The sequence below is a fragment of the Theobroma cacao genome, chromosome 5 (genome assembly GCF_000208745.1).
Source record: "Theobroma cacao cultivar B97-61/B2 chromosome 5, Criollo_cocoa_genome_V2, whole genome shotgun sequence".
NCBI lineage: Eukaryota > Viridiplantae > Streptophyta > Magnoliopsida > Malvales > Malvaceae > Theobroma > Theobroma cacao.
Window position 1 is genome coordinate 1,990,026 of NC_030854.1, and position 11,414 is coordinate 2,001,439.

Genomic DNA, 11,414 nt, shown 5'->3' on the forward strand with positions numbered 1-11,414 from the left:
ATTGTTTTCCATAGAAAGTTCAGGTCATTGGTGGATTGACAAAGGGTGGGTCTGGCTTGATTTGGTGAACTTCATCCACAAAATGCCATTAAGAGTTTTAAAATAGGTATCAAACTAAACCTGCACTAGTAGTTCATGTCCTAGTATGATCTGTTCTTCATTTCCCCTGACTGAAAAATAAACTTAAAAAAAAATGGAAAATTGAGCCACCACCTTTAGATATCCACAAATAGATTTGAGAAAGCCAACTTTCAGTGCAAGAGCTAGAGCCAATTGATACATATCGATTAATATTTATTGAAAGTTTGTTTCTCAAGCTAGCTTGAACTGCTTATGTTTACCACATGGGGATTGCTGCTGATTTGAATTTTCAGTAATGGCTTAGGGAATATTTATGATAGTGCTAAAGGAACAAAAGCTTTGTTTGGATCAATATATTTAGTGCTTATTTGGCCTGATTTTTTTTCAGCTTATCTACTTCTTAAAAGCAAAAATCAGGTCAAACATAAATTTTGAAAAATTCTTAAAAAAAAGTAATTTTTTTTAAAGAATAAATTTTTTTAAAAAAAATAGCTTCTGAAAAAACTCCTATGAGGAGCTTTTTCTTCTCTTCTTTTAAAAATACAAGAGAATTTTTATTTTTGTTTCAAAAATATCTTCATTTGTTAAATATAATTACAATACTACCCTATCAAAAAAAGAAATACCCTTTTATAATAATTTAAACCAAAATTATAACATATAAAAAAGAACTTATAAAAAGAAATTTACCAAACAATTTTAGCTTAATTTTAAAAGTTATTATTTTTCATAAGAGCTTCATAATAGCTTTTAAATTAAAAAAAAAAAAAGCTAGGCCAAACAGGCTTAGACTTAAAAAATTATGAGACAAATATCAAATTTATTTATACTGATTAACTTAAAGGATAACTTAATCTTGAATCTTGAATGAATATGTGCTCAAGGGTCTACGACTTGATTTTGAATGAATATTTATTTTAAGGTACTATGACTTGATAAAACTTGATCTAATCGTTAGATTCTTGGATTTACCCTGGAGTGGAACTTTAGAGATGCTTTCGTTGAGCACTGTATTTATAATGCTAGATGGGAGATTTTCATGAGAATTTAGTTTCTTTGAATTTATCTCTAAATTATTTAAATTTAATTAGAGATGAATCATGATGAGTCAGAGATGATTTTTTGATTGGTCAAATTTTTAGCCTTTGAATTTTGATTGACCAAATTTGAATATTATTTCTAAATTATCTTAATTTGTTTAGAAATAAATTGGATAATCAAATTTGGATTTTATCCTTAAATTATCTTAATTTATTTAGACATAAATTGGATGGTAAATTTTTATTGGTCAAATTTAAATATTATCAATAAATTCTCTTGATTTATTTAGAGAAAAATTCGGTGACCAATAAGTGAATTTTCATTAGGTCCAATTAATATATTATCTCTAAATTATCTAAAAAAAATGTAATTGATCCAATTATGTGTCATAATTAGCCAATAAATTAATTGTTTTATAATTAATTATATAGCTATCTTAATTGATGTCTTCAAATTCATATGATAGCTCATGATTAGTGCTTGAAATTTTTTTTCAATTTATCAATTTCAGACATGTGCCATCTTGTAAGTGGATAACAATTTTCCTCCTTTTACACTGCCTAAGACAAATTAGATACTGAACATTTGTTGTTAATCTCGATCGATAGGGAAGGGGTTAGTAATCAAAACGCAAAAAACACTGGAAAAGCAAGCTGACTTAAACTCAAAGATGAAAGAAAAAAAAATCCAACAAAAGAACTTAAAGCTGAAACCTTAAGAGAGGAATTTGGTAGAGGTTTTTCTTGTTGAAAGATTAAAAATCTGTGTGTCGATTCGCTTGATAAAACTTATTTGGTTATAGCACATTAATTTATTCAACTTGGTTCTTGATCACTGCCGTCAAGTGGACCTAACGTCGTGATATAGCTCCGTGGAGGTTGAGAAATCATGTGCTGCATATTGTTTGCCCTGACCAATAAACTTCAACAGTGGCAAATTCAACTTACTGTTAGATCTGGAACAACATGGCGGATTTGCTTGCTAGGCCGAGGTGAGGAGGGAACATGATCTTTTGTTATTTCACTTTGTCTAGATTCCATTCTGAGCTGGAAAAATGGTTCTTGGATTTCTTTCTCTATTCGCACCCTTGGCTTCTTTTTGGGCTCTACTATGGCTCATGGGTGATCAAAGTTCTGCTCTTTGCTTGGCTCTTGCCGATTTTGAGGGCTTTTGTGTCTGATTTTGGATTTTTTATGAGTCCTGCTAATTGATTTGATTTCTCCTGCTCAGGTGTACGAGAAGGCTGATAGATGGCAAAGATGGGAAAGATGAAAAAATTATATATATATTTAAAGAACACAGTAGCAATTAAATTAAGTTCCAATATATAAACCCTCGTCTAATTTACCTCCATTTCTAGAACTGGCATTGAATAAAGAGGATCACTTCGTCAATCAACTCCATATAAACCCTTGACTAATTTACCTCCCTTTCAAGACAAACAAAGCTTCATTAGGTTTTGAAATTATAGTAGTCGTACATGCTTGGCAGTTTTCAATGGCATTGATCCTCAAGGGTAACCATGCTGCTCAAGATCGATAAATATATTTAAAGGAAGCTTGAAAGGGAGTACCTCATGTTCCTAGGCGTGGCTCTTTCCATCACAGCATTTCCCGTGCTCGCCCGCGTTCTAGCAGAGCTCAAGCTACTAACAACCCATGTGGGCCAAACTGCCGTGGCTGCAGCTGCGTTCAACGACGTTGCTGCATGTATATTGCTGGCCTTGGCCGTGGCACTAGCAGGCAACAGCTCAGGTGGAGGCACCAAGAGCCCATCAATATCCATATGGGTTCTTATTTTCTGGAGTTGCTTTCGTTGCTTTCATGTTAATCCTTGTCCGGCACATGATGAGCTGGGTTGCTCGGCAGTACCGCTCGCCAGACCATGACTCTGTCATGGATGAAGCTTGCATATGTTTAACCTTAGCTGGGGTAATGATATCTGGGTTCATGACTGACCTTCTAGGAATCTATTCAATTTTCGATGCTTTTGTATATGGACTTACGATTCCTAAAGGAGGTGAATTCGCAGCAAAATTAAAAGAAAGGATTGAGGACTTCGTGGCGGGTTTGCTTCTCCCGCTTTACAATGCGTCTAGCGGGTTAAGGACGGACGTGGCTAAAATTCGAGGCGTAGAGGCGTGGGGGCTTTGGCTCTTACTATATCCACGGCATGTGCAGGGAAGATTTTGGGGACGTTTGTAGTGGCCATGCTGTGTATGATCCCCGTGAGAGAGTCGTTGGCATTTGGCGTTCCAAAGGGTTGGTGGGGCACATTGTTCTCAACATTCGCAGGGAAAAAAAGGTGAGTAAAATCTAATCTTTCGCCATGAAAAGTTTCTTATGATCAAGTACTAAGCTATCTACTTCACTAATTAGCAGGGAACAGTTTCATCTACAGTGCAAAAGTTAGTAATTTTTCATGCCGGTCAAATATAGTAGCTGAATTACATATTCCAAGGTATAATTCTCTCCATTACCATCATAGTAATTAATGTAATTATCTCATAATTGTCAAACAGGTTCCCAATGATGAAATATTTGCGATTTAGTCCTGATGGCTCTCTTCACCACTTTCATCACAACTCCAGCAGTCATGGACACCAATTAGTTCAGGTGACTCTTGTGAGGTTCCTCCAAACAGCTGGGAGCAGAAGGAAGAAGGCAATAAGCATACACAATTTTATCCAAAATTTACGAAATATCTACGGCTTTCTTTCTCCGCTGAAGGAAATGTTTTTACCAGGAACTGGACCAATTCGCGTTGGCAGAGTTTAGGTCTAATGAATCTATACAATGCGAAGAGAGGGTAGAGAGCAACGTGGCAGAGGAAGTGCTGAGGATAGCGCAAAGCAGGGGGGTAAGAGATTCTTCTCGTCGGAAAGGGGCAGCTCCCATCACCTATGGAATTAACAGGGAACTGTACGTACAGAGAGTGAAGAGTTGGGAACTATGGCAGATATTCTGACTTGATCAGATCTAGGCATCTTTCCATCTACCCTAGTGATCCAACGACAAAAAGAAACAGATGAAAATGAGGGCACTGTCTAAAATCATCTTTTAGACATGGAACATGATCATAGATTTGTGATGGTAAAATGGGACGCACAATCGTGGCACTGTTAATCTAAAAGCCACAAGGAATCTTAGGCCTTGTAACAGGTTCAGGTCCAACCCAAAAACTGAATCAGGAATCATAATCTAGAACTTGAAAATAAGGACAACATTAATTAGTTTCAAATAAATAGCCCTGGATCTGTTTTTCAAATAACTTTTACGTCCTAGCAAATCTGGCACTGCTTTCAAATTTTCCCGGACAAGAGTTATAACATGAACCACTTAACGCGTAAGCAACCAATGTACTTGTTTCCATTCCTTCGATAGATTAAGAAACATGCCTTGTGGCCAGGTTAATTTGCAAAACAATCTTTCCATGACTAGTAATTCCATCAGAATTTTGGAGAAAATAAGAAATAATTCAAAAAAAGATCAAAGAAACTACTGAAGATTATGAGAACTAAAATAAAATGAGATCAAGCACACGACAAAAGGATGAAAGAGAAATAATGGAACTATAGTTGGTACAGATCCAAAGCAATTTTGAATTTTCATGTCACAAATAATGTTTCCTCACACTCACAACCAGTTCTCTTTCCAGTTGGGCGATTAACCCTTTCTGTCCACAGTTTTACAAAATATAAACTACTCTCAAACTCGAAACTTACCCAAGAAATTACATAGTAAAATTTTTAAAAATAAAAAAAAAAAAGGGCAAAAGATTTGCTAAAAATATACTAACTTCATGAAAAGCATCCCCCCTTCCGCTTGGAGATCTAATTCACAAGCTACATTCTTAGCAGCTGTGCTAAGGTAGAGAAAGTTCTATCCATCCACTGTGTGCATTGCACCAGCAGGAATCAATTGTGTACTAGTTGCTTTTTGTGGGTAAGGTTCAGAGACTGTAATATCATTCAACTTCAACCTGGCCAAACATCAGATAATTTCATTTATGTATACAAGTGTAACATGATCATAAAAGAGACTAATGCAAAAAGAAAATAAGGGGATATATAAGAAATTAACCTTAAAGAAAGCCTCCACCCGTCCATGTGGCATCTGATTTTCCATTGTGACCAACAGTCTTTTTATCAGACGCACCACTATAGAAATGATCATATCCATCATCTTTGGCATCATCCCAGCCAGCCCAACCATCATTGCTTTGAGAAGCAGTCACTTTTGTACTATCTTTCTTCCTATTGTCTTTTGAGTCCCAGTCATCCCAAGAACTTGAGCTATAAGAATTATAGCTCCCACCAGAAGAGGATTGTCCTCCAGGAGTAGAATTCCATCCTTTGTTCTCCTGTTTAAACTCCTGATAATATCCATTCTTCTCACTATCATTTCGTTGCCAGTTTTCATTCTTCCAGTTCATGCCATCTTTAGTGTACTCCTCAACTTTTTGTGAAGCTATTGCCATGACCCCTTTCATGATTCCCCATGTCCTCTGGCCAATCTCACTTGTCCTTGCAGTGACAACATTGACAGTTTCATTAACCCTGGTATCATAACCACCCTCCTTAACCTGCAAAAAAGGTACATCATGCCCCTGTGTATCTAATTCCAAATCCTCGTACCCTTTTAAATAGCAATACAAAAAAAAGCAAACACATTACCTTACAACTATAACATCAACAGTTTAACAAAAACAAAGTGCAAAATGTAAAACAATATGTTTCTCAAAAAATATCAATTCCAGGAATGAGAGCCTAACTTTAATGTAGTAGATGCTCAGGGCCACAAACAGCAACCCTCAAGTCAAAAACCAATTTCCTTTGCAGAATAAGAATGAAACAGTCCCAATCTTTAGCAACAGGTAAACAATACCAGCTTGTGTATCTCCAACTTAAATGTAAAGAAACTAAAAGTAGACAAACAATCCATAGGATGTGGAACAAACGGATGGCAAAGGATTAACGATTGAAATAATTCAAATATCTCTGCTTTCTTATAAAACAGAACTACCCCAAAGGTTCTAATCAGTACTTCATATATCTTCCATGGTACTGTTATATAACCCAGCAGTTTTGCAGTTTAAAATGAAATGAAGAATATTAAGACTCCAGAAAGTTAAAGGAGCATCTTGACCCTAACAATGCCTTTGGATATTTAAAAGAACAGAGAAGAGTAGAGAACGACGAAAAAAATGGAAAGTAAGTGAAACTGATGGTGAAACTAGGTGTACCAGGCAGAAGATTACCAACTTGGCTTATACTGACCTTAATGGTTTAATTATATTTACATATATTTTACCCAACGTAATATAAGAAATATTAGGTCTTATATACTTCAAATATTTTTACACATTGTATTTTTATTATAAGTATAAACATTGGGCTTATGAACAGGTTGGTTGTACAATATTCCATTTTGCAGGCCAGGGCAGGCTTAGGCATAGTTGACAATATTAATATCACCTCAAGGCCCACATTACTAAGGTCCATAACAGCATGTACCCAGTTGGGATATGAATGCTATTGCTCAAAGCACTTTTGCTCAGTCACTTGGACAGCAATATCAATTGCTTTCGGACAGCCTATATTTATTTGATGGACAACATAAGACCCCTTCATTGTGAATAGGGTATAAACAACAGCCCCATAGTCATTCTTATGCAAGTAAAGAAGCAATATTCAATCACAACGATCCCATATCTTATTCATCAATTATTATCCTCAGAGATAAAATTGCAATTCAAGGTATTTGCAAATATCACTGTATTGCAGGTAAAACAAATTTTGATGGACAGAATGCATCACTGATCGTCAAATTGTACACTTATCATAAACCCCCAATTAGATTTATGGTTACAATGTAAATATTATTAGCTGAAAGTTGCTTTATACACAGAAAGAACTTATCAAAAAGGATGGTTCAATCTGCATTGCATCTCATTCATGCACAGTGTATAAACCCATGTAAAGATAAAACAATGTCTATGCACCCAAAAGAAGATTAGCATGCAAACATGGAAAACATAGATTCAACAACAGTGAATATCATCATTAATCAATGTAAATGTGAACGTGCAAAACAACCATAAGAGAAATCAAAATTTCCTAAAATACCTTCGAGGTGAACTCCTTCGTTCCTGCTTGGACAACATTTGCAGCAGATTGAGCTGCGGATGCAGCTACTACAGATAACTTCCCAAGCCCCTGCACCAAACACAAATTCAACCAATAATTAACAACTGTTGCCATAAAAATCACCCGATTAAAAGAAAAAATGAACTGAATAATCTTCTCACCTGAGACACAACAGAGAGAACATCCCCCTGAGAATTATTATTCCTCTGGGTAGGCATAGGACTCGATCCAAACCCAACATACTTCCCTCCTTGCGAAGGAGGTAACCCGTCAGGCCTTGATTCATTCTCAGCCATCTTCCTCGCAAAAAAGCTCTCCTTATTCGCCGCCGAAGCCTCCAACTGGGATCGCGTGTACATATCCTCTGTGGATCTCGACCTCACTGGAGCACCTCCCATTTGACCACCATGATTATTCCCTCCTCTAAAATCACTAGCCGATTGATTCCTCCTCAAATCGCTCGAAGATCTAAATGAATCGTCATTATCCCAACTATCCCACCCTCCATTATTCCCATAATTACTGCCCCTGCCACCACCGCCGCCACCGCTCAACGGCGGCTTTCTATTACCACCACCTCCGTTGAGAGTCTCTTTCACAACGGGTGGATCCCGCCAGGGGCGACCCTCGGCAAGGGCTTGGATACGATCGCGATAAACACTCGCGGCATTGGTGTTATATTTGGTGACGATATCGGTTTCTTTAGGGATTCCGTATTGAGCCAAAAAAGAGTTGAGTTGCTCATTACCGCCCGATTCCATTTTCTTGATCTGGATCTCGGACCACGAATCCATCGTGACGGATCGGACGAATGAGATGTGGACACCTAAGCCACGGTGCTTCCCGGAGCATTCTAAGCACATGAAAATGCCGTAGGAAACCGAAGCCCATTGGGGATTCTTTTGGTTGCAATCGACGCAAGTTTTGTTACCTGGCTGTGATTGGAGGTCGCGTAACCGCCTCGTTGCCGCCATTTCTGAATCCGATCTAAATCGGATTCGCTTAAAAAAAATAGATCGAAAAAAAGATAAAGGATAGAGAAAAAGAAAAGATCAGAGAAAATGGATCTATTAAAATGATCTAAAAAGAGAAAACACAAAAATAAAATTACTGGAAGGCTAAATTCTTGGGGGAGGAGATCACCGACACCGTCAAAACATTTTTAGGGGTAAGGGGTGGGGATGGCTGGTGGTGTTGTGTTGTTGTTGAGATACGCGATTTTGGGTTTCTTTTTTTTTTAATAAAAAAAAAGGGGGAAATTTCAGTTCCCTTAACTTAACGAAACACGTGTCGTTCGTGTCAAAAAATTTCAACTCGGTTTATGAGTTATGACTCGTTTTTGCACTTCGTAGAGCTGTCCTCTCCCACTTGGCTGGCTGGCTGCTGTGCACCGGAAGTGGATGATTATGTTTTTTAATAAACTAGTAAATAAACAAGAGAATATAATATTTTTTTCAGCCTTTTTTGACTGAAATTTTTTACATTCAAATATGCGCATTGAAATTGGAAAAAGAAAAAAAAAATGGTAGTATGAAATTGACATAATATCTAAAGCAATTATTTATTATTAAAAAAATTAAAATTAATTTAATTTTTATTTTTTATTACTTTAATTAAATTTTTATATTTTTTATTTTTAATCAAATAAGTATTTATGATTAACGTTTAAGTAACTATAATAGATTAAAATATCATTTGTACTTTTACATCACATAACATTATTGTAACTGTTGACATATTGATAACATGATATGTTAATATAATATTTTTTATTTTTTGTATTAATGTAACATTAACCTCATTTAAGTATAAAATGATAGATATTATTTAAGTAAATGATAATTAACTAATCACTAATTATAAAAATTTATTTGATTTAAAATAAAAAATATAACTTTTATGATGTTTAAATTTTTTACATATATCTATAAAGAAAAATTAGGTATGTATCTAGATGAAAATTTTATTACTAGTATAATAAGGCTTGTGAACAAAAAATATTTGCAATTATAACATGCAAGAAAAAGAAAATTATTTGCCATCTAATGTATAATGAAATAAGCTTGAAAAGTAACATGCAATCTTGTCGTGCTTGCATAGTTCATAGTTGATCTCAGTTTTTATTTATTTTTTATATATAAAAAATTTAAAATATATAATATAATTATCATTGAATCATTTTTTATGTAAAATTTTAAATTTAATCTTTTTAGATCTTAAAGAAATGCAATGTTGTGAGGGAGAGCTCCTAGTACACCGTGACCTCAAACGAGCTTTCTCAATTTTAGGTAATTGGGTTTTCCTTAAAAGAATGTTTGATTTAAGAAATACTAGAAAAAAACATAAAATTAATTAAAGCATTAATATATAAAAACCATTTATTTATTTATTTATTAAATTATTAATTTTAACTAATGTAAGAACATTTAACAGCAAAATTATAGTTGTGTCCAAAAAAAAAAACAACAAAATTATTGTTGTCATATACTCTCAAAACAAATTTAAAGTTATATATATAATAATTATTTAAAAATGACAAATTATATTGTAGCACAAATGAGAAATAAAATTATATATGTTGTAGCATGTTCGGGTTTAAGGGTTTGTGGAGATTACTTTGGTCTTTTATTTTTTTTATAGGTACATTCAACTACGAAGGCATTATGAATCCGAAAGAAAAAAGAAAAAACATTTAACAAAAGCATAAAAGAGAGAAAATTCGCATTCCTCCCGAAATAAAAGATAACTTAATAGGATGATGAATATATGATTCCTTCTAAAATGATTAAATTTTTAATAAATTAAAATTTTACATTCTTGACTAATATATTATCAGATGAGCTAAACGTCAGTATATTCGAGCAAAAATCAAACGTAAATTTATTGCATTTTGATTCTAATCCAAGGAGCTCTAGTGCCAGTCACCTAGTTCACAATTGTCTTTCAATTTCAAATTTTATACTCTAAAGTATATAAAAGTATGAATTAAATAAAGAACGGTTGAAAAATGTTGAATTTGTAATTTCAAATGCCTCGATTATTCTCCATAAGGCAAATTATTTATAGACTAGTGTTAATTATATTAATTAAGTATCTTTAAGGTTAGGTATATATTTGGTTGTTACTTCTAAATCTAATGTTTTCCTTTTTATATTGAAACAAAAACAAAATGTTTGAAAGAAAGAGCAAAGAATTTAACAATTGAGGGTTCGTTTAGTAACCAGAAAATAACTTGCTGTGAAATTTTTCTTTTGTATAAAATATTTTATAGAAAAATTTAATATTTTTTGTTGTTTGGATAAATTGTCGAAAATATTTACTATTGTTTGGATGATCGTGTGGAAAATAATTTCCACTATCACTGGTGGAGTTATTTGGATATTAAAATGATAAATAAGAGTTGATTACAAAATAATTGTGCCATTTACTTTTCACATTAAAATTAAGAATGGAAATGAAAATGAAAAAAATCAATAATGATATTTTTCAAAGCATTTAATCAGATATCTATAATATATATAAAAGTAGGATGTTTCAATTTGTTTCAATTGAGTCTTCAATTGAATGACAAGTGTCATTCAATTAGAACTCTTTTTTTATTTTTTTGACCTTTCGTTTTCTATTGAATTAATTTTTTTTACACTTATGCCAAAAATAAGTTGTTTTTTATATTTGAAGGGTTTTTTTTTGTTTTTTACCTTTATTTATTTTAATAAAAAAACTTAAAAACAATAATTTTTAACTTTTAATGCTTAAAAGATAGATTCATTTAATATTTATTAGTTACAATTTAATATTATTTTTTATCTATATTCTTTTATGTTGCATGAACCTGAATCTATAGTATATAGATATCTCTTTTATACTTAAATATTTAAATTTTAATAAATATTCATCAAATTCATTATATAAAAGTAGAATAATTGATTGGGTCAATTGATTGATATTTGTCATTCTTAATTAAATTAATTTTTTTGCACCTTATGTCAAAACTACATTGTTTTTGACATTTGAAGGGTTTTTTTTTCTTTTTTACTTTTATTTGTTTTAGTAAAAAAATATTTAAACACAATAATTTCTAACTTTTAATGCTTAGAAGATAGATTCATTTAATATTATCAACTGTAATTTAATATTATTTTTT

General features: G+C 33.1%; 1 protein-coding gene across 1 annotated transcript; it reads right to left on the bottom strand.

Moving 5' to 3' along the window:
- On the bottom strand, nucleotides 4,675–8,496 carry LOC18597797 (ADP-ribosylation factor GTPase-activating protein AGD7). The gene is made up of 4 exons (XM_007027018.2): nucleotides 7,432–8,496; nucleotides 7,250–7,339; nucleotides 5,205–5,706; nucleotides 4,675–5,103 (listed from the first exon to the last, which is right to left on the bottom strand). Exons 1-3 carry the CDS (start codon nucleotides 8,242–8,244, stop codon nucleotides 5,206–5,208), a joined length of 1,404 nt encoding a protein of 467 aa, XP_007027080.2. The 5' UTR covers nucleotides 8,245–8,496; the 3' UTR covers nucleotides 4,675–5,103; nucleotide 5,205.